Below are 23,981 nucleotides of genomic sequence, written 5' to 3'. Positions count from 1 at the left end.
CTCCTGCGGTCACTCTTGCCATTCTTGAAAAAGTATGGCTTTGCAGTTTATTTGACGAGTTTGTGTGTAATTTGGGCCTTTTTTGGCACGAGTGGGTCATTTTAAAACGCGAGTGAAACGAGCGTTTTAAAGGCACATGAGTTGAATACAACGTTTTTTTGTTCGACGAGCCCCTTAAAGGCTCCAAATCGCTTAAAACCTTTAAAATTAGCTTGACGTTTCGTTTTGACAAGTTGTGACATTTATCAAAATCCGTCCACGTAGGAGAAAGTTTTCAAATTCTGACAGTGTCGAACAAAAAATTACTATTTCGTTTAATATGTATTATTTACTCCTAACTTTACTTCCTAAAATTGCAATTGAGAATATGTACTTGTTATTTTAAAAAAGATCAAAATTAAGTAGTTCACATGTGAATTTAATTGTGCTTCCATCATGGAAGTAAAAAAACACTTATTATTGGTATTCGACTTAAATTACCTAGGTATATACTATCGCGGCCAAAATACTTTGGTCGTCACTTTTTGACACTTCAAATGTAAATAAAGCATTAATGTCAATATACACGACAATTTTAAATTATTCTTGTCAAAAATATGACATCTTCAGTTTTTGATAAATGTAGAATCGTCTTACTTGCTTCTGAAGGTTGTCTAAACCGCGACCATGTTGATCTTTTGCTTTTGGACGCTGCCTCCGCAGCTGGGATTTACCCCACCCGCATGACACTGACGGTTTAAAATAATTTTGACAACAGTAAAAAATAAGGTTAAACATCCTAAAGCTTGCTTTATAATTGAATGTCATTTATGTCACATTGACGACCAAAGTATTTTGGCCGCGATAGTACATTCGGTTTTTGAATTATTAGAATTAAAATACAGAAAACAAAACGAGGAAAATTGAAAACTAAAGACCATATTTTCATAATAACGGCGACGCTTTGAAGTTTCCAAATTGATTTAACTTTTTGGATATTTTAAAAATATTCTTTCACGTCTATTTAAAAATATTGATTATTGTGGTGAATCAAACGACTTTTGTTAAAGTAAAAATTTATTGAATTCCTTATAAAAATGAAACATACATTCAATTGAAACATGAAACATGATCCAAAAAATAAACAAACTTATTCTTATTAAATAAATCACTGATGTTAGGTCTAAAATAGTTAATGGAACCTAGGACCGTCACAACATTTACGAAGCCGCCGTTTTCGATAAAATCTTCGTAACACAATTTTTTCCGCGTCTGAACATGTGTGGACATTTCTCTGTTATCAAGTCATTCACGCTCGTCCCATCCTCTAAGTAGACCTCAGCATATGGTACTTTCTGATCCAAATCGCCTTTAATAACAACTTTCACGTTAGCAGTGACAATTTCCAATAAATCGTTTACATCACGAGCCGTCCATCGGCCGCTTAGGGACCACACATCGTACAACTGTATTTTGTTAACGAACGGAGGTAAATCTGGGAACATTATGCATTTGGTGACGTCTTTCTTGTTCACTACATGTTCGCTACCGAAATCGATCATTTCAACACTGAGTTCTGTTTCTCCAATTTCCAAGACCACTCCTCTGTACCAACGACCCTCGAACCAAATGGTGCACATATCGTTTATTCGCCATTCTCCCAGATTCGTGTCCAAAGTCAAAGAATTCAATTTCGAGGTTACGTTTTCTTCCAGCTGCAAGTATACAGGGTTCATCTCTTCGTCGCGTACCGAGAAACATCCTTCGTTATCGACGCACGTCAACACGGCGTTGAATTCCATCTTTTGTAATGCGTAAGGTTTCGGCCAACACTTCAGTGGAGTTTTGTGGAACTCTTCGTCAGGAACCAATTCCTGAGGGTTCTCCGCTGGAGACAATTCTTCGTCAGAAACCAACTCCTGTTGGTTCTGCTCCGCTGGATAAAACTCCTCCGTAGAACTCAAATCCAGATCGTTCTTTACCACATGTACTTCCCGATCTTTGCTGGCTTTATTCCCCGATACACTAAAAGCGACTCCGGCTTCGAGCAGAGCTCGGTTAATCGAAATGTATTTCACTTTCGACGGTTGTAACGCTTTTGCTGGCACGGTCGTGGAATACCACATTTCCACTCCGATCATTTTGTCGTCCTCGTTGGTTTCGATTTTTTTCATGTAGATATTTCCGTATGTCGCGAAAATCTTTTGCAACATTTCCACCGCAAGATTACTCCACTTACCGGCATCTCCGGCAGGTTTTATGTTAGCTAGTCTACATTTGCACACGTAAGAGGCGTACTCATTGAAGAACTTATTTTGTATAAACATCGCCCTTTTGTGTACTTCCAGTTCACGAACCTGATCATATAAATGCACCGAATAATTGTCAGCATCGATTATATCTTCGACAACACCCCTCAAATAACTCTGCGTTGCCGAATCGTATACAACACAAGACTCCCCCACTTTCCACTTTCCGCTCTTGTGCTGACGGGTTTCTTGATAATAAACTTGAAGTTCGTCGTGTAACTGTTTCTCGATTTCCTCGTACTTTTTAAATTTCACAAAAATCAGATCTGGACTTTGGCAATCGGCCACAATTACTTGTAGTTTTACCCCAAGCATAAAATCGTCGTTCTCACTCTCCATGATGATTTCTTCGCTCTTTTTCACCATCTGAAAAGCAAGTTCCTCGTCTTCTTCGAATTGTTCGTCCAGCTGGTTTGGCCAAAAGACAGTCTGCGAACTGAAAGGGCGAATCAATGCATGAAATAAAAAAAAATCACAAACAAAAACTTACAGATTTCCCGTCGAAAGAGCGTGATCGCGTTCCACCAAAAGTGCGTTCACGCAAATATCCGCCGCTGGGCGATACTTAAACAGGGCACCTTCAAGGGGTTGCACGCTACTGACAATCATCCTGCACTGTTTCTCGGAAGCTAATTCTCCACGTAAGTACTCAATCGTCTGTTGTGACCACGGTAAAGTGGGGTTAACGTTTTGTACATCGGCAAGTTTAAGAATGATGCCCTACAATCAAGATCACGAGTAAAATCAAACCCGGCTTTTCCTCCTGACGTGATAACTACCTGACACTCCATTCTGATGAAGTTTTCCGACAAAAGTTTGATACTGGACCAGGGCAATACAGTACTGTAGCCCCAGTCGATGAAGTATACATCAACTTGTTTGTTAACGACATTAACTGACGTTACGGTGGCGCGATGCCACTTGCCTTGAACATTATGTTCATATTTAGCGATCACATCCGTACCTTCTACCGGAACACACGACATTGCCGGCTTATCATCGTAATATTTCGTTAACTCGTTCCTCATCTTCTGGATGAATTTCAAATTTTCCACCTAAAATTTTGTCATTGAAAATGCAAACAAAAAAAAAATTATGCAAAAAAACTGACCAACTGTACACAGATATAAAACGGATCTCTAACGTGCGTCACCATTACTTCTACGTCTTGACCGACCACGAATTTTTTGCTATTTTGAAAATATTTTAATTGAAGGTAACTTATGTATCCCTGTAAAAAAAAACAGATAGTTTTTCTAAGAGTGTGCGGTTTTCCGCGATACACTTACGTTTACTTCGGGACTTGGAACTGGGTCGTTCATTAGCATATCCTTCACCGAGAATAAACTACCGTTTGACGAGGGCACGAACAGATCTACTTCCCGAATTTTATTTTTCTCATTTTTATTACTATCCGTGTATTGCAGATATGTTTCTTTTCTGAAAGAAAAAAAATGTTAACCCAAAATCACCAATAAAAAATTAGTACGTACTCTCCGATGACTTGGGGAAGATGTAAGTGCGCTTGTGGAGCGAAACGAATACCGGCAAGATTACTTAATTTACATTCAAACGCAAATGGTGGTCGTCTACTTATCCGAATGGGTAACTCTCTTATTCTAAAACAGTATTGTGAAAAAAAAATCAAAACTTGGCCTAATTAACTCACTTGTTTCTAGTTATAGCATTTAGAGTGTTTCCATAGTCGATGAAAAACACTTTGTACAAAAATTCGTTCGGTCCTTTTGGTGCATAATCAATTAATTTTCCTCGTCTCCACTGGCTTAGATTTTTTGTTTCGTACAGAACGCCATAAATCCTGCCTGTAAAAAAATTAATAATCAAATGCATAAAGTTAACGGATTTGTTACGTACCTATTCTCAAATCTTCATGGTTGATTAGCTGCTTCTTTTTTGAATCAATGCTTGCAGTCATCGATTGTATGTGGGTGAGAGAAGAATATTTTTGTACATAAAAACTGTCAAGACCATTTACGTGAGTAACCAAGACTCTAATTTTTCCATCTGTAAAAATAAAGAAATAAAAAAATATGTTTAAAATTATTTTGTAAATATATAATACCCTCGCTGGTTCGACTTTTCACCGGTTCCACCTTTTCCGCAACTTGAACGACGGTCCGAGGAGGTGAAAAACAGCTGCACTCGGGACTCAGCACCGATTGATTTCGAGCCTCACTTTCTCGTTTTAGGATTTCTAATTCCCGTTTTCCCCCTGCGGAATTCCAATCCTCTATCGGTTGTAAAGCATACTCCATGGTCGGAAGCTTTTTCAGAGATAGACGCTCCTCCAAGTTATCGAAGTCTTCCTCAACGACGAATCTATCAAAAAATCGATCAAAATCGAAAATCCAACACGCTTCAAAACTCAAACTTACTCGACGGGTTGTAAGGACTTCTGGTCGGACACCAACTGACAGGGAGTATCTCTTAATGCTTGAGCTTCCTCGTAGAGAGCTCGCACGTTAAGTTTTTTCGAATTGAGCAAGTCAAAATGATTAAGGATTTGCTTCACTCGATTTATTTCCGACTTCAACGTGAAATTTATATCATCCAAATCGACGTCTTCCGATTCCATGGATGATAACTTTTTCTTCAAGTTACGCTCGGCCAAATGCAATTTCGCGTGCATGTCGGAAAAATATCTTTTTATGTCCGCCTCGACGTGCGTCACGTCGAAGGTTTTGACTCCTTTCATTTTCTGGAAAAAATGAGAAAAGGGTTAATGATACTGGGATAAAAACGATAACGTTCTTGTAAATAAATTTGCATTCATTATGCTCGCAGAAGTGAAGAATGCCGCGGAGAGGCAAGGTGACTGTTAAGAGAAGAGAAGACGACTGCTAACTACAGGACAGTCGTTCGCGAGATGCCGATACAATAATAGTAGCGCAAAACTTTCTAAAATGAATTATTTAGCGTGCACTGTACATACTGTGATATTAATTTTAGGATATTTTCTCATTACTGGTAAGTACAACACTGTACATTTCGGCAAAACGAGATACACAAAATAAATGTCTCCGAACGAGAAAGTTTTTTAACAATATGTAAGATTTGATGTTTTTGTTTCAACATAACGCGTGTTATGCAAGAGGTAAATAAAATGCGAATCCACGATAATAGTATTTTCGTGAGAACCGCCGCAAATGGAAGATGTCCAAGAAAAAAAACACAATTTTTTAATGAACAAAACCCGACCAAAAAGTGTATAGTTGGGGTGCTTAAATCTTGAATCCCTTTCTCTACTGAAGTGGTTCAGAGCAGGGCGTGTTTAGGTCTCAAATCCGTAATACCATAATTTTCTTAGTTAGTGAACGAAAACGGGAAGTCATCGAGTGCTGTCACTGTTAAATTTACAATGATACAGCCATAATTATTACTTAAGCACAAGGTCACGTTTAAAGTAAGTTTCGATAGATTTACATGATTGTTGTTGGTGTCCTTATTCCATATTTCGAACTCAATGTTAACGCAAAGAATCATTGTGTCGGTCTCAACCTTAACAGTTTACTGAAAAAAACCAAAGCGGTCATTTGAGGTTGGTGCAAAACCGACATAAAATCCGGTCACTACGTCAACGTGCTCATGAATGATTTAATCAAGACATACACACCGGATTGCACAAGCCAATGCGGTAATTACCTATGCATGCGTCTATCTGATTCATTCGACTGTTTTTATTTCAAAATCAATTTATTGAATAACGACGTGTTACAAGATCTCGCCACAAATTAATTAAAAAAAAGAGAGCTTCGGCTTCTCGTTTTTAAATTAAGCTCGATTATGGATGTGCCACTATGCAAAACACTCTGTCATAAGCTGAACCTGAAAGCTAAGGATCTAATACTGTTTACAAATGTCGTCGACTTCGTACGCAATTTGGGGCTGAGGCAGGCACCTATTGTATTTTCGAGCCGCAACCTGATTTGTATTTCATAACCGTAGGTACCTTTACGCAATGTCGAAATCAACTAGCTCTGAATATGTAAAGCTTATTAATCTTTTGAATGAAACATGATTTGACAATGAATTTTTTAAATTGCGTGGGCGCAGCTTTCATCAAAATACATTTTTCTTTGCATCCTTTTACATAAATCAGAGGCATTTTATTTGCATTAAAATTTGTCGGAATGTGTTTTCGTTCTTGTATCATACTTTGGATTATCGATAAAATTCAAATTTACTGCGAATCGCAAAATTTAGGAAATCTGAATAAATCTCAATTTCTGTAACACAGCTGAAACTGCGTACCGTGAGTGGTCGCGACTGGTAAAATTTCATCCATATACATGAAACAAATTGAATGTTTATGAATAATAATTTGTATTTAAATTAAACTGAATGGAAATAATAAATATTAATTGGAATTAAAACCCAAAACATGCGTTTCATATTATCAGATATTTCCCGAATTACGTCTAGAAAAATGGTAAATTATGTATTTATCTTTCTCCAACAAACAAATTATAGAAGATGTTCACCTTGAACCAAACTACCAAAACAATAATTATTGATTCATAAAGCGAGCTGTAAAGATCCTAACATCCTTTTATTTCAGTGTATTTGAATACTCGCCCAGACTCTTCATCCTGGTTGACCTGTTATTTATTCTCTCATGTAAAAAAGAAATATGCATTTTCGAATGTCGTTCAGTGTATATTCGCAACTAAACAAACCGGAAAATCGTCGCATATCAAAAGAAAGTGCCTACACTAGTTGATAGATCAGTACCTAGCGTCTACTTTCACATTCACATGAATTTTTTTCACACACCTGAAGTCTATTAACTGGTTACAATTTTATAGATTTCCACAATTTATAATATATTCATTGCTATACAGCTGAACCTATGAATACATTATTACTCTGTTATGTTTATAAAATCCCTATCATTTATTAACACGTGCTTCCAGATGGATACGAACACAAGTCCAGAATTAAAAGACCAAGAGCATCAGCTCCTCCAGACGAACCGGACAACAACGTAGGAAGTGATTACGACGAAAGAAACAACGCTCTCGACACTAAATACGTACCGCCCGGATTTTTAAGTCCTTCTGTTATTGAATATTTGGAATTAGGAAAATCAATTCCTGGTAATTTTTATTTTTTCTTTAATTGATGCAGTTAAATTAATTGACTTTTTTACTGAACATAAAATTTCAATGAATGAGTATGACACTGCAGTCTTCAAAAAATTATGTACACTTTCTCTTATTATTACTTTCTTTATGTCTAGTTATTAACTTATTGCAATCTGCATCTCAAGTGTCAAAGCCATGTTTATATTACGTACAAATAAATATATTCTGCTTCATTAAGCTTTAACGTACCACTTTCACAATAAATAAAATCAAACAAAAAATCCATAAACTACATTTGCAGTATTTTTTTTTAATCCTATCTAATAAATTTATCTTTTTAGGACGCCCGGGAACCGATTATCCAGTATTAGGAATAGTCCCTTATACAAACTTTTACTGTGACGAACAACCCTATCCTGGATTTTATGCGGATGAAGAAACGCGTTGTCAAACATGGCATTATTGTGACATCGATGGTCGGCAAACAACATTCTTATGTCCCAACGGAACCCAATTTAGTCAATTAGTGTTTGTATGTGATTGGTGGTTTAACGTGCGATGCGATTTGAGTTCAAAGTAAGTATGTAATAAGTACGCAGCAACATCATATCCCTTATACAAAAAGAAACTTCTTCACAATTACACCTGGTCACGCTGTTGCCAGTTGTAAATTAATAAAATCATCCCGACGTTAAAAAAGTCCACGAAACTCCTCGGAAAATGCAGTTATGGTAATGAGCTACGAAACTTGGCATAACTTTATCTTAACAAAATGTTTGATTGTGATGATTATAGGTATTACGTGTAATTTATGGTCGTGGCCTTAACACTCATTCGGTACAAAATTTATAACTAAATTTAACAATAAAATAAAACTGGCACCATCTGATTTTAAAATTACGTCATAAATAAAATTAACTTTTTTCAGACTGTACGCGATCAACAGCAGATTGTATGGAAGGCCAAAGCTAGATCCGACACGACCTCATCGAACCATTACCAAGCAACTGCTGGAAGAAATCTTCAACGAAGACAGCGAATAATACGCGAACGCGGTGACAACACGAAAGGCATTAGAGTCCTAGTTCCAAAAGGGCGATTAAAAAATATTTAAAAGAAAAGAGACCAACTGTGATGACAATTTAATTTAACTTCTTTTTTAAAGTTTATTCCGCGTTGTACAAAGCAGTTTGGAACGATAAACGAAAAAAAATTACTACAATTTACTTTATTACTGTTTGCTATCGTATTAAAATGATTCAAAACTATTTTTTTATATTACCTAGTGTTAGAACTTTATGAGTATTATTTATTTAAGTTTAATGTAGTATGCAAAAAATGTTCTACTGTAGTTTTGTGGTAACATATTACAAAAAATAATAGTGCAAACCTGTGTCTTTAGTAAGGTATCCGTTATATGTATGTATTTAATTCATATAATGAAATATATTACCACATCGATAAGTATTTACTCAAAAAGCAGAGAAAAAACATTTGTATAATTTTGTTACAAATACATACTCATAATCAGTGTCCGGACGAAATAGTACCGAACAAGTCGACCAGTATAACTTTGCGTAATCCCTCGCTCGCACATAAACACGATTCAGCTGGTTCCCTGTTATTGAAAACGAACCAGCTGAATCGTGTTTATATGTGAGCGGGGTATTACGCAAAGTTGTACTGGTCGACTTGTCCGGTACTATTTCGTCCGGACACTGCTCATAATATAATATTTTTGTAAAATATGTAGATAGTAAATTACATGTGATTAAAGTGTTACTTAAAAATATTTTCTAAGTATTGTTTAATTATTCTTTGTCTGAACATTGTAAATGCAGATAGATCATAAAATGTAGTAAATGAATCGGGTTAAGGTTATTCCCTTTTTCTAAAGAACTTTATTAATTAGCCCACTGGATGGCTCGAGGGAGTTTATGTAAAATAAATGAAACGTTACGCTTCACAAGCTAAGAAATTTTCATTGAAAAATAGTGAATGAATAGTTATTAATTCGGATTATTCTAAAACATAATTGACGATAATAAACATTTGATCTTCGGGCAAAATGACAATTTAATTTTAATTCAAGTCAAGGCCAAGAAATATATTACCAATTGTTATGTAACACTTTGTCTAAAACGTTGGCTAATTAAATTTTCAGTTTCTAATTAATTCATGTATACGATAACGTCGAAAACCGAGTAGATTCTCAGGCACACCTGGACGAATTAGTCTTATTTTTGACTGAAAATTTATAAAATAACATCTCAACTAACAATGTTAGCTGCAGGATAATTATACTAGAAATTAAAGGGATGAACAATAATTAATGAATTAAGATATCCGTAACTCGGAAACCTTCATAACCATAATGTTTGCGGTTTCCAGATAATGAGAAAATTCAATTCCGCTTATAACTTGATCTATTTGTACTTTGTAATTAACGGTCAACAACAGTGGTGCGGAAATGTGCATAGCAACCTGGCGAACGCAGATTGTTTTTTTGTTCGTTTTCTTTCTAACGTATATTTACTCTGGGCTAATACCATTCGAAATGATATCCTGGGCAACATCAACAATCTCGATAAAAAAAAAAATTAAAAGCAGGAAGCGTGTACTGCACTTAAGCATCATTTTTCAGCTAATGCTAATTTAACATGTGAATGCGCGCATTTATATAATCACAACAATAATTAAAAAACCAAGTGCTTAATGGACCTTCCTCATATCGATCACTTTCACAAATCCATTACTATCTGGGGCAAGTTAGAGGAGATCAGAGTAAATAACGTCTTAACACAGAAATTCTGTCATTTATGTGGCGCGTTGCGAAGTTCTTCAAAATCTCGAAAGCAAAGAGAAAACTAAGACAAGGCGCTGACACTTCATGAATAAGCGACAACACCACATTTTGTGTTCGACAGATGTTAAAATTTTATAGTTCTTTCTCTACTGTTTTTTTTTAATCGAGTATCACATTATGAGAAAGTCGTCATAAATACTGGTCTCGATGTTTTGACAACAATAATCGATCAGTGCTATAATACCGGGAAACCTAACCTTCTATTAATTCCGCTGGTATGTAACAATACTGAAATTATAAATCCTGGCGGCACTGTTTATACAATAATATTAAAAGTACAAAGAAGTTCATTAAAAACAAATCAGCATCAGTAATCAAATTCTGTATGAATTCGAACAACACGCTTGATTTCTAATGCAAAACCAGTACGATATTAAACTTGCAGACTCCGGGGAAATTACAGAAAATCTAGGATCGAATTGACACCGCGACTGGATTATAAATACATCATTGTCATAACATAATCATATTCTCCACACGGGCCACTAAAACCAATTCATAGGATATTGTTTTGTGCAATTCCGCACGTTTCATCAGATCCGATACCATATCAGTCTCTTTTAAATTTATTATGCAATGCACAAATTCACTTTGTATTGAAGTTATTGACAAACAAATTTATTCGCAGTTTTCCTCCTGCTTCACATGCACATTTTGGACCAACAAGGATGAATACATGTTTAATTTTACATTTTTCTTCGGGTAAGAGTTTTTAAAAAAGTAAATTAAAAAATCCAACTGATTAAACTAATAAATGTCTCGTCTCCTTCAAAATCTTTACGAGATCAAATACGTTCTTTTGAAGTTCACTCATAGCTGGCAGTCATGTTATTGGGAAATTTTATACATCCGCTGAATAAATTTCACGCGAATGAGGAAAACATAGAAAGACAAAGGTTACTTACTGACGCAAATGAGGAAAACTACATTGCGTTGCTGAAATTCAACTGGAATACTTAGAAATTCTATTGTTACACCGATACAAGGAAGAAAGAAAGGCTGCATCTAGGACAGACAATAAAGTTTTGAGCAATATTCTTGCAAAAAAAATATTACGACGAATAAAAACTGATCATCGAATCGATGAGTTTATTGCTTGTGCTGGATGTATTTATAAAGGCGTTAATTAAAATATTGCAGTACGTCTCACCGATACGCATTGTGGGCCATAAAAATGCAACTCGAAATAATTCAGTTGCTAAATGTCGACAGAAAGCTGTCGATTTCTAGCTTATCTAACAGAAAGAAGCTCAAATTTCGTAGTATCTCGGTCTACTAATAGACGAGAATTTTTTAAAAGTGAATTAATTTGCATTTCGAGTCGACCAATCAAACTCAAACACCGTGGAAATCTACGCGAATTTTACAAGATATGATCAAACGACATCATTTTTCACAGCTCTAAAAATTAAACTTATTAGCGTCAGTAATAAACCGGAAAAAATTTGTAAAATGCAAATAATTTTAATCCAGTTTCGAGAGAACGTATCCGCCGAATGCAAAATTATGTAAAAAGTTACTCAATAAGGTTTCAGAACACGTCTGGTGGTGTAAGAGAGCACAAATTTGATTTAAAAAAAACTACAACTTGTAAACATCGATCTGATATTGCAACCTATTTTCGAAAATTATCTAATCCTCTCGCGGGACGCATTTTTTCCACGCCAAAATTATTATTAACGTGAGAATGTTACGCGTACGAACATAAAAAATCACTTTATTATTTTTTAATCGCGTCCTTCACAAGGTAACTGTTCGCCAACCGGTAGAGGAACATCTCAACCATCAATGACATTGCCCGATATTTTCACTTTAACAGTGGGGGCTGCTGAAGCACTTTGCCAGTGGAGCGACTTTCAAGACACAATTCTTCTTTAAACAAACCGACGGCGGTGCTTGATACAGGTCAGCATGCACTTGTGAGAGTGATATGGTTAACTCGTGTTGAAACAATCGAAGACCTATGTGTGGGGTGTTGAGCAGTTTCAAAAATCAATTCATTTTTCATCATCTATTCTATCATCAAAAGTGACCTACCGCACGATGTTCACCAAACGAGCTGCACTGACATTGTTCTTAGTATCAGGTGAGCATGTAAAATATTTTCAAAAACATTTAAAACGAAAGTTCGGCCATTCTAATTAAATTAAATTTAAAAACTGTCGGACGATAAAAATCAAAAATCTCAAATTAATCACTGTCTTCCTTCACTAGCTTATTAATTAAATCAGATATCACGGAGAGCAGGAAATAAAAAAATTAATTTCGCTTGATTAGTTAACACCCAAATTGATACCCTTCTGCTACGTCGTTAGTGTGATTTGTTGCGCCTTGTCTGGGTTAAATTATGAATGAAATTTTTAATTTCTCGGCACAGGAGAAATCGATGGGTCGAAAACATCATGACCTAAACAGAAGTCCAATGAAATTGTAAATAAAGATTTAACAATACAGACAGGTGGTCGCACGAATCTATCGCTTTTTCATCGCTAAAAAAAATCTATATTTTGTATCATTATCGTTAAGGAAGCGACCGATAATTGGTAAATCGTGCCGTCTTTTTTTCGTTTTTCAAATATAATAATTAAGCGAAAACGGAAATTACTAAATTGAAAGTTTCAGTTTTTCTTCCAGTGCACCAACAAGATTTGTGCGTATGTATTCCAATTAAAGCTCCATTTCCAACAGAGAGATAATTTAAAAATTATTTGTTTACATGGTTTAATTCAACGTAATTAATGCACATGCAGCGATACTGAATTAACGGTTCGTCGAATAAATGTTTTAAATGCAATTTTATTCAACGCAGTTTGATAACTTAAAAAATAAAATTTATACAATACGCTCACGCTTCGGTAAATAATTAACAAAAGCTAGGTGGAGTATTCAGCTGTGTAATTTCATAAATAATCATTGCCCACATGGTGTGTTACAGTTTTTAAATGGCAAAAATGTAAATCTCTTGGAATTATTATCTAACGAAATTTATTTCCACTCTTAAATAGATACAAATTAAACTCATTCACGGTTCACGTAGCATTTTTCGTAAAATTATTGCTTAACGATTTATCAAAAGAACTTTGAATTGTGGTAAAAATGGGACAATCTCCGCTGAGATTACTACATTTACAACAATGGCACTGATTGATATTAAATTATAGACCGACGGGCTACAAACGAAATGTTGCAAAATGGAAAATACTGGATTTATGTAAATTACACTGTGCGAATATTTTCTTAAAAATGAGATTGAAAATTACAAAACACCTCCTCCAAGTGAAAAATAGCCGGCAGATTGTTGATTAAATCCCACGCATAATTTGACATAATTTTAACCAATAGTACAAGGTAACCTTGTGTTTTAGTTATTGTTAATGTTACTATTAGTTAACATAATTAACCTGCTTTTACTTAATCTCTTCTACTTTCAAGCAAAAATAATGTAATAAGAACACACAATTTTTATCAACAACATTTTTCACTGAATATCTCAAATTATCTTGATAAACTATTAATTCTAAACTTTCAAACAAGTTATTTATAACTTAATTTATTCGACCCTACACGAAATTTCGTTTTTGGTGCGACCATGAACACATCTTATAGTTCACCCGAATAGAAAAATATCACGAAAATTATGTATAAACGCAGTTATACGCAATTAAACTAAAACTGTAATTTAGTTAGTAAACTACATGTGAAAACTAAATTCTAATGGGAAAATTTTCATTTAATCGCTGCTATTACCTGCAAGTTTTTAATTAGATTTGACGTTTAACTAAATTGGATTTGGAATTATATAAGCCAAATCATGAAGTATCGTGTTTACTGGAAGTGAGTCCTTAATGACACAGGTGTTAATAAGCTCCTCGTGATGTTGAATCCAAGAAACACTTGACACGTGATGGACAGTGCCATTATTTGCCTTTCTACACGTTCCGTAACAGAGTATTAAAAAACAGTTTCATTTCAACCATTTTATTATCTTTTCGTTCTTTAATCTGACCATTTGTCGCGTCCGCTTTTCTCTTATTGTTAGATAAATTCTATCAATAAATACGCTTTTAAGTTTAACATGATAAAACAGAAAAACTTGAATCGAAAATTTTTGAGCAAAAAGGTCACCAAAAAAATTCAAGGAATTTTTCTAGCGTCATAACAGCTCTTACACATTCTATATCTTTTCGTTCTTTAATCCGGACATTTGTATTGTGTCCGCCTTTCCCTTACGGACCTTTTAACAAACTCATTGTCAATGGACGCACCTTTAAATTGAACACAATAAAATCGAAAAAAACTGACTCAAAAACCAAGTCCAAAAAGTTTGCAAAAAAAATTCAAGGAAATTTTTTTTGTCACAGTCACTTTCGAACGTCACAACAGCTCTTACACATTCCACATTCAAAACGGCCATTATAGTTTTGCAATTATCCAAGAAATTATAACACCTTGAATATAACCTTGTTACTTGGTGCAACCGGACTTCGCAATCCTCATTCCGACATCAAAAATAATTTGTATCGCTCGTAAAAAAAGTACAAGTTAGGTGGAAAACACAGTTTAATCATCAAAAGTAATCCACATTACGGAAGCACTGATACATCCGTCAGATGCAAGTGGAAACACGAATGCAATTCGCTAAATCCTACGAACATGACTTGCGGCGCTTTCAAAATACACGGTTCCAGTGCAAATAGGTAAATAATATTCAAATAAACATGGGCGCGACCGCACGATTCCCGGATGAACGGACAATATAAATTGTGCTTAGTGAAAAAGCAAATTTACCACAGACATTCGAAATTAATGCTTAGATATTATCTGACGTGAAATAATTCACCTATTCGCTCTTTTAATCAAATCCAACGCAAATTGAAACAACAGTTGGTCTGGACACTTTTTCACATTTTATTTATATGCGCTCCAACATTAACGCACAGTTACTCATTCAGTGCAACATTCTAACCTTCACCCAATTGGTTGTTCATTTGTCTGAATTATTTTCCACATTTTAGCAATTCTGAATTTAAGACCGAAATCAACGAAAAACCTAATCTGTTCCAGGACAATTTTAAACAAAACAATAACAATTGTCGCCCGTCCATGAAACAATTTTACTCGTCTTAAACGCGTGAAAACATCAACAAATTAAATACAAAATAAAAACTTTCTTTTAGGGAGTTGAAGATGTACGCATGAGAATGTCGCAACAAAGGAAAATTCATAATATGTAAATTATTTTTATCAATGGTATAACGTAAAGTATTACGTCTTCTTATCAATTAAGTCGTGAATAATAATTATTGTTCAAAACATTATATAGTAAACGTGTTGCATTGTATAAAACAATATACAGCGGGTACGTACTGCAAAAACTACAATGAATCTCTTTTTCTCACAATTACCCAATTAGAAACTATTTATTGTTTATTATTAAAACATCCAACCTCGAAACACAATTGTAGCTTGTCTTTTCAGAATTTCATTTTTCTTTATGACGTTTATGCGTAATTGCAAAAGATAATTAAAGTACAAACAACACTGCCGAGTATTTGAACTCTATTTGAATAAACGATTTTCAAGAGAACGTCACACGTTGAGACGAATCGGTTTTGAACGAGGCGAGGATGTAAAGAGCATCCTCACCTAATTGCTAATTAGCGAACAACCTATGCACCTCTGCACAAAGTTTATCAGTAGCAAAAGCGATGCAGTCGACAATCATTTTCTGCTGTGAATACGATAAATTTCCAGGAACTTATAATACGAATTGGAAAACTAATTTCATTATTACTGCAAAATTTTAAAAGTACTGCAACGAGACGTTTCTTTGCAATTTAATCATCACCGGAGCTAGAGACGCTCGACTGCTTCGTTAAAATATTATTACTTAGTTCAAAATTCAAAGTTGAAAAGCTGAAACTTTTACAAACGCTGCTCACAAAACGAACATCGTTACATCCGAGAAACTAATTTTACAGAAATAAGTATAATTTTAAAGAAGTCAGTTGTGTCTAATTCTATTCTGCATCTATTTATCGTTTATGACCGCGGATCCAGTTTTTAATCGACCAACAGAAAAATTTCACTTTACATTAACGACGGGAAAAATATTCAAATATTCATCTATTAAAAAGCAGATCATTTATGTAATCCCGGTCAAATTTATTATCGACAAACATTTCAAACCTTTCGAACGGTCTTTGCCGCGTCAACTTCCGGCACTAATAAGCAACAACAGCAGTTTATTAATTTAGCTGTCAAAAACTGTCGATTTTTCATTTTCCACCGTGTTGCAGTCCACAAAATTCTATTATGTAAAGGTTTGCGTTTCGCAAAGTTGAACAAAATATTTGAGCGTTGTTACAACTGCTAATTAACTGTTCTCCTGTCCTATATGTTGCAAAGTGTGAACAAAAACAGTGATGCATAAACATAATTGCATAAATTCGTCCGTGAAAAGTTCAGCTACCGTTCGACCACAATCCAAAGTTGATTTCTATAATAAAATTAGTTAGTGCAAAAAGTTATTTTCGTGTTGAAGACACAAAATCAATGTGCACAGCCCTCGCTTTGCAATTTACAGTTAGTAATAGAATTTAAACAATGTGGTTTGGGGACGGCTAGTAATTTACTCTGATTTGAAGAACCTCTAAATAATGGAAATATCGACCAACAGCTGACTAAACAGGTAGAACCTGATTTATATAATTTTTCATTGTGCTATACATCATTACTTAATTAATGTAATCGAAGAATACCATCCGTGCACTCACTTTTAAGCATCTCCGTTACAGACTTGGTAAACTGTGTCAACGATTTGCTTTCTAAAATTGTACATTTTTAACGCACAGGGCGTATTAACATTTTAATTATCACTGTGAATATCGATTGAGAAATGTGTGGTGCATTGAAGCGACTTGTCCCCCAAAATTTTTGATCAGATCATTTCCGCTTTACCATTTCTTTCGATTCATTGTTCACAGTCACCACTGTCTCTGCAGAAGGTCACGGTAAAAAAAATGATCTCCATCCACCGTTCTTTCACTAAATCCTGACTCAAATAATTTAGTAGCATGCTCCAAGGTTGATTACAAAATCTAGTCCTGTTTGAAAAGGAAGCAAACTGAACAGTCGCTTTTTTAATTGACTAATGAACGAGTTTAAATTATAGGAAAACTAAAAACGCCACGCAAGTCTTATTCTTTGTTTACATGATACACTTTCACCAACATATCGGTCGTCCTTCACAGTTCATGATTCTCGTGATGGCTTTTAGATTGTCGTGATTTGATTATTTTCGCAGTTCACGATGAATGCACCGCAATCAGCAAACGTGCGGAAACATTCACAATTCCTTAATTTATACCTCAGTTTAATCGTAATCGATTAAAACGCGAAAATAATCGTACGACAATATTCCGGGGAGTTACTTAATATCTGCCTTATTATGGAACAATAACTTGCACGAATACGAAAAGTAGAAACGAACAGCAATTGACCCGGTTACGAATTTTCGGAAACGTTCAAGGCTCGGGTTATCTAAAGTGACATTTGAAAGAGACAGTTGCACAAATTAACCCAAAATAAAAACGCTTATTTCCCACACAAACCGAAATACGCAATGAGGCATAAAGAAGGAAATTTGCTTTCACCGAGATGTGTATCGACATTCTGTAAGGCTCCTAAGACTACACGAAACCGAGAGAAAGGAAGTCATGAAATTTACATACACACACACATTTTGAATGTACACACGCTCTCAGTACTATCTAGATCTACTGACGTAACAAACGATATTAAATTAAATTAAGTAACGTTCTGTTGCAGCATTCCCTGATATACTTTACGGCATAACGACCATCCACCATGACAAACCTGAAGAATCACGAATTGCCGAAATGGCCACCAAGATGACAGAAACGAACCGAAAAGTGCCATCAACTCTAAACTTGGAACGTCAAAAGAGACTCTTACCCTACATAAATTATTATTTGAGCAACAATCGACCGAAACCAGAACGCGAACAATTCACACCGTTTTTGGAAAGTAACGCTATACCAGGACCTTTCATCCCCATCGTGAAGAATGTTCCGAAAAATATTGAAGTAGAATACGTCCCGCAACCACCCCTGACTGAGAAAAATCCCAATTACGCAGTGATCTACGACACTTTGGCGGAACTAAAACAAGCTCAACAAAATATGAGACACAGTTTAAGTCCTGTCTATCGTAAACCTATTACTTATTATCCGATGCACTACTACGACCAATATAGAGATGTACAACCGGCGAAAACAATTATAGAGACATACACACCTACCAACATTGATATACCTGACAACAGTGACGACAAAAAATACGGACATGTGACCGATCTAGTGTATAAAATGCATGGCCATAAACCACAAGTCAGTGAGTCATATGTCATTGAGAGACCTTTAGTTAGTTATAGGATACCAGAGGAAGCACCGAAAAGCTATTTCGGTGACAAACTTATAGTAAGGAAACCTTTAGTTATGTACGAAGAAAAACAACCAGAATATACACAAAACGAAAAACCGATTGTATATGAGGTACCGACGACGAGACCTCAAGCTAACACGATTGTCGACGACAAATACGTTGCTCAAAAATTCACCCCGGTCTCGCGCACAGAAGAACAAGAACATATTTATCAAAAACAATACACCCCCGTACAGTTCGTAACCGAACAACCTAAATACGTGCATTATTACTCATCCCCTGCCCCAGTCGTTCCAACAGAAAACACGAACATTCTGAGTAAAATCCTGAAACAGTTGCAAAATTCCAACACTTTACCTCAAACTCTGACAGCGGAAAATATCGACAACAGTATTCGAACTTTGGTAAAAATTTTGAACGGTTTGAGGAAACAGCAAAGACTCAAGACGAAACCGATTGTTGTGGTTGAAGAAAGTTCCGAAGAAACGCCCGAGAAAAGCACACAAGAGGGTGAGAACGTTTTGGAAAAACCGGATTACGAGTACGTGCCGGGGACGATCACGCAGACTTTCCCCGCCAACACGATTGAAGGGGGCACCCCTGGAAGGCCTGGAATTGATTATCCAGCGTTGTCTTCCATACCGCAAACAAGCTTTAATTGCAAAACGCAACGGTATAAAGGGTTCTTCGGGGATCCACACACCAACTGTCAGGTAAATCATTTCAACATTTAAACAAAAAATCTACACCTTTGCCAATGTAGTTGAAAAACGTAAATTGTATTTGATTTCAGAAAACATAATTTGTAATTCAGATTTAATATACCGGGTGTTATGAAAGCACGTAACAAATTTAATCACCAATAGAATCGTTAAAATAAACATTTTTTACATATTGATCTCATTTTAATCGAATATTTTTGTTTACATTCTACTAACCACTAATTTGACACTTTGCTCATAGGATAATCATTAATCATCAAATTAAAACTTAAACGAAAGAGCAAGTGAAAAGGTTTTTGTACGATAAAAACTTTACAGTTTTTTTTGAAGAAAGAAAGATCGCTGTTCTAATACCAAAAGTTTTTATTGTTTTTCATTCGAGTACATATTTTAATCGTGTATTTTTTTTCGTGTTTCGTTATCAATGGATGTGTAAACACATGAACGGGTATAAATTTAAAGTTCAAATTACATTAGATTTTAATTCTGTTTTGAAGAATTTGCGGAAAAAAAGAAAAAAAAATGTTTATTTTAACGAGTCCTATTGGTGGTTAAATTTATTACGTGGACTTCCACAACACCCGGTTTGTATTTCAAGGGCAGTTTTAAAATAAGCTCATGTAGAAATGCAAGCTATACATTGATTTCCTACATTTTGAGTTCTGGGCAGTCAAAAAGGTATTACGCAAATACATTTTTTGGCCGCACTGAGTAAGAATAATTGAAAATGAACAAAAATCGTCAATAAATTGGTAGAAATACGGAACACCTACGAAGTCATTTTAATTTTTAAATCCAAAAACTTTCCGAATTACATATGACGCAAACTGACGTAGAATTTACTAATCTGCATTAAAGGTTATGTTTTCAGAAATACAATTGAAAAGGTGTACTTGGGGTACTCCACGCAAATTTATAAATTAATTGTTAATGTCATCTCAATGGTAAAAATATCTGGTTAAATTGTGTCGATTTTCTCCTGACCATTTATGTCTCTAGACACAATTGCCTGATCAAAGAGACAAAAAAGTTGGTACAGCTGCGGTCATACTTGAATATCTCGTTCTTATTGAACTTGGCCTTAAAAAATTTGTTCTCAATTCGGTTTTTGTGACATTTTAACGAGTGCAGCGCACGAGGCGTGCAATTACTCCCCAAACAAAAACTTGCACCGCTGCACAATGACAACTGTCGACTCTTTAACAACAAAATGTTCGATGTAGGTATGGCACTATTGCGATTTGAACGGAGGTCAAGCGTCATTTTTGTGCCCTAACGGCACAATATTCAGTCAAGTTGCCCTGACGTGTGACTGGTGGTATAACGTTAAATGTTCGTCGACGGCTCAACTTTACGTTCTAAACGAGAGGCTCTACAAGTACATTCTTCCGTTAGCACCGAAATTTCCCGAGGATTACAGTGGACCGTTAGTGGATAGGTAATTTGAATGTTAGCGTGAAAATTATTACGTAAAACTGTGTGGTTTAGGTATTTAGCTCTGAAATTCAAAGAGATGGAAGAAAAAATGAAAAATGAGAAGAAAAAAGACGATAAAAGCGAAGAAGAAAAAGATGATTCGGATCAGCTGCAGGACATAAGAAATGAAAAGGCCAAGTCTTCAGAAGAAACTTAAAATGTTACCACTGAACTGAGCTCGCAATGTTTATGATGTTTAACAAAATAGTTAAGCTGCCATAGTTAGGATAGCTCTACAATCGCTATTAGTATTAATTTATTGTTAAGTCAGGAGGTTGTTGATTCTTTTCTAGTCAATTATATCACAACTCATCCCCTACATATTGTGGGTTATTTATTATCAAAAAATATATTTTTTGTTTCATTTATGCTAAAAACTGTTGGTCTATGTATATGTTTATTTTTTATAATACTCTAATATTATTTCTTTTTATTACACCTGCAATTATTTACTTCATAAAATGTCTGATTTAATAAATTTTTTTCATTTTATTGCTCAAATTTTATTACTTTAACTAAATGAGGATAAAAATCTTACCATCTTTGAAGCCAGCAGTTGCCACAAAATGAGTTCAACATCACTCTTAAGAGATTCCAATTCTGCCTTTTCATAATTATTCTGAAAAAAATAATTTTTAGTTTTATTTTTTAAACAAACAAATGTATACTTACAAGTTTATATAAATAGCTTGCTTTGTGTCCTCCATGATTTTCTAAAAAACAGTAACAACAGTATTTTTCTGCACAATCTTCACAATCAATGCTGCAGTATTCTTCAGGATGTTCATGACACTTATTAAATATCAGTTTAAATGACAACTTCTCAGGGTCACTCTCCTCACTTTCTTCTTCAGATGTAACTATAAAACAATATTTAGTATTTAATAAAAATTGATATTAAGCAATTTTACAATCACAATCCACTTCTAAAGTATCACCATCTACTGGTTTGTTGTTCAGAGTAACTCCTGTTCTAATCAGACTTATCTGCCTGTTGATGCCCCCTGAACTATTCTTTAACCACATCAAATAGCCAATCAATGCAAAATGAGGACTGAACAGTTCTGGCAAAGAATCAATTTGGGTGTGAGGGACCACAAAATTCTTTTTGCACACTGGGCAACGAGAAGCATTTGTGTAGGAGATACTTTTAATACAATCTTCACAGACTGTGTGTTTACAGTTCAAGATTAGGGGAACTTTACTGCTGTTACCTCGTCCTGAAAGTGACAAGTTATGAAATGTGAAATGAACAATTGAGATCTGAGAATCTTACTTAAAAAATCATAGCGTACTCGGCAACGAGGACACTTGTCAAAAGGTATTATCTCTTTGAATCTCAAAGAAGTTAAAGATCCAGAAGCGATGTTGCTCTCGCCTCCATCGCTCGTGCAAGAAGCCGCCGAAGTTGTCGACATTTCGGTTTTGGTTTGTTTTGACGGCTACATTAAAAAAATCATTAACAGCTTAGACCAAAGAACTTATAACCACAGGTTACAAATTTAACATTTAATAAAATAATCACTTTGAACGTTAACCACAAAGTGAGTACTACAAATGCGCATGCGCTATTGTAGCGTATTTGATATTATCGATTGGACAAGAAACCTAGCAATATACCCGGGAATATTCAAATTAAAATGTTTTAATCAAAAAGAGAATTGTTATTAATAATACTCCAGTAGCATCAATTAAGTACTTAAAATAAAAATTGAGTAAAGCACCTTTTAAAAATATGTTAAAAATGATTTATCCGCTCTTTTTCGTCTTTGCACAATGACGTCATTGACATTGTTATAAATGGCAATCTCCCATTTGTTTATATTGAAATATGGTATAAATGGTTGTCATATTTAAAAAATTAGTACCCCAGGAACCATCACTACAAAGATCGTTCACGATATATGGGCATAAATCAGAATATAAAAGTCTAGGTAAAACTACGCTTCGATACGCGGAAATAGAAAAGGTGGGAAAATAAAAAATACGAAACAATGTTTCTTTTAAAAAATGAAATTGACTTGTTCTTTGCGAAAATCTCAATGAGAAAAATTGTTTACATTATTCCAAAGCCTTGGTGCTCATCGCAACAATTGCTACGTTTTTATAAATAACAATGTTGAGTTTAAGAAGAAATAAACCGATATTTCTCTACTTTTTGCACTTCAATTTGTCGGTTGAAAAGTTCAAGCTTTATAAATTATATTTAAATAAGCAGGAAACTCTATTGTCACTAAATGATAATATGTAAGTATAAAATATAAACTAGCCATATTGGTTATTGTTATTATAATTAAAACCAATATAAAGTTAAAAAATTCGTTTTTTAATCCTATTCATTTACAAAAAAATACATTGTTTAGGTACTTACCTTTCCAAATACCAATGGTTGAAAAAATGATTTCATCATCACTACTGCACTATGCATAAGCAAACCGAAAATCAAAAACTTTGTAAAACTTGCAACCCTTCTGGTACACAAGAGCTACCAAAGCAAAAATAAATGACAAACAGTCCTTAAACAGCCTTTTATAACTTCTACTGTTTCCCCTCTCCGTCCATCAATTTTCAGAATATCTCTGCAGGTAGCAGTACAAAAAGACCTTTCTTAACATTAACTTTAGTTTGCCAAAATTTCATTTCAAAGAAATATAAACAAGTATGATTCTGTTTTTTTTTTTTTTTTATATATACACTCAAGACAACCTAAAGTGCGAGTACTGTCTAAATTTTAGCAAAATTACTTTTAAAATAGGGCCACAATAAGTATTCTTCCAATAATAGAATTCAAATTAAATTATTATGAAAGAAATATCAATAATTTATGAGCGCAAGTAGTGTTATATAAATATATAAATTATATTAAAGTTATTGAAATGATTATCAGGAGTATTTTAAAAAACTTATCACTAACTATTTTAAGATTATTCGTTTATAAATATCTGAAATATTTTATAAATAATCTGATCATCATCTGATCATCATTAGGATAGACGTATGTTCAAAAGTTTGAGTTTGTCTAATGTAAAAATGCAGTGCAATATTATTGCTTACATTT

At 34.6% G+C, this 23,981-nt stretch overlaps 3 protein-coding genes across 4 annotated transcripts; 2 read left to right on the top strand and 1 right to left on the bottom strand.

The window, feature by feature from the left end:
* Positions 1-1,038: 1,038 nt before the first annotated feature.
* qin lies at positions 1,039-22,492 on the bottom strand. Its single transcript, XM_069052679.1, has 14 exons — positions 22,200-22,492; positions 21,835-22,143; positions 21,596-21,783; positions 21,462-21,542; positions 4,685-5,007; positions 4,372-4,628; positions 4,164-4,313; positions 3,958-4,111; positions 3,782-3,907; positions 3,578-3,728; positions 3,400-3,519; positions 3,068-3,343; positions 2,779-3,008; positions 1,039-2,724 (listed from the first exon to the last, which is right to left on the bottom strand). Exons 1-14 carry the CDS (start codon positions 22,339-22,341, stop codon positions 1,200-1,202), a joined length of 4,032 nt encoding a protein of 1,343 aa, XP_068908780.1. The 5' UTR covers positions 22,342-22,492; the 3' UTR covers positions 1,039-1,199.
* Positions 5,115-9,260, top strand: LOC138134421 (uncharacterized). Its single transcript, XM_069052682.1, has 4 exons — positions 5,115-5,276; positions 7,223-7,405; positions 7,735-7,969; positions 8,322-9,260. The coding sequence occupies exons 1-4, from the start codon at positions 5,213-5,215 to the stop codon at positions 8,434-8,436; spliced, it is 597 nt and encodes a 198-aa protein (XP_068908783.1). The 5' UTR covers positions 5,115-5,212; the 3' UTR covers positions 8,437-9,260.
* Positions 12,092-21,415, top strand: LOC138134420 (uncharacterized). 2 transcript variants are annotated; one of them, XM_069052680.1, is made up of 4 exons: positions 12,092-12,345; positions 18,090-19,438; positions 20,671-20,885; positions 20,936-21,415. In XM_069052680.1, the coding sequence occupies exons 1-4, from the start codon at positions 12,303-12,305 to the stop codon at positions 21,078-21,080; spliced, it is 1,752 nt and encodes a 583-aa protein (XP_068908781.1). In that variant the 5' UTR covers positions 12,092-12,302; the 3' UTR covers positions 21,081-21,415. The 2 variants fall into 2 exon arrangements, with proteins under 2 accessions (XP_068908781.1, XP_068908782.1); XM_069052681.1 differs by lacking the exon at positions 12,092-12,345 and adding an exon at positions 16,680-16,950.
* Positions 22,493-23,981: the final 1,489 nt, after the last annotated feature.

Source organism: Tenebrio molitor, chromosome 7 (assembly GCF_963966145.1).
Source record: "Tenebrio molitor chromosome 7, icTenMoli1.1, whole genome shotgun sequence".
Taxonomy (NCBI): Eukaryota; Metazoa; Arthropoda; class Insecta; order Coleoptera; family Tenebrionidae; genus Tenebrio; species Tenebrio molitor.
Note: the sequence above shows the minus strand (reverse complement) of the source record. Positions and strands in the feature narration are given on the sequence as shown.

Excerpts from the sequence above, each read along its gene's own strand:
- LOC138134421 (XM_069052682.1), top strand. The coding sequence starts at position 5,213 with ATGAATTATTTAGCGTGCACTGTACATACTGTGATATTAATTTTAGGA. Across the intron at positions 5,277-7,222 it reads AGGATATTTTCTCATTACTG|ATGGATACGAACACAAGTCC; the intron begins GTAAGTACAACA and ends ACGTGCTTCCAG. Across the intron at positions 7,970-8,321 it reads CGATGCGATTTGAGTTCAAA|ACTGTACGCGATCAACAGCA; the intron begins GTAAGTATGTAA and ends AACTTTTTTCAG.
- LOC138134420 (XM_069052680.1), top strand. The coding sequence starts at position 12,303 with ATGTTCACCAAACGAGCTGCACTGACATTGTTCTTAGTATCAG. Across the intron at positions 19,439-20,670 it reads ATCCACACACCAACTGTCAG|GTATGGCACTATTGCGATTT; the intron begins GTAAATCATTTC and ends TGTTCGATGTAG. Across the intron at positions 20,886-20,935 it reads AGTGGACCGTTAGTGGATAG|GTATTTAGCTCTGAAATTCA; the intron begins GTAATTTGAATG and ends TGTGTGGTTTAG.
- qin (XM_069052679.1), bottom strand. The coding sequence starts at position 22,341 with ATGTCGACAACTTCGGCGGCTTCTTGCACGAGCGATGGAGGCGAGAGC. Across the intron at positions 4,314-4,371 it reads GAAAAGTCGAACCAGCGAGG|ATGGAAAAATTAGAGTCTTG; the intron begins GTATTATATATT and ends TTATTTTTACAG. Across the intron at positions 3,344-3,399 it reads TTTATATCTGTGTACAGTTG|GTGGAAAATTTGAAATTCAT; the intron begins GTCAGTTTTTTT and ends ACAAAATTTTAG.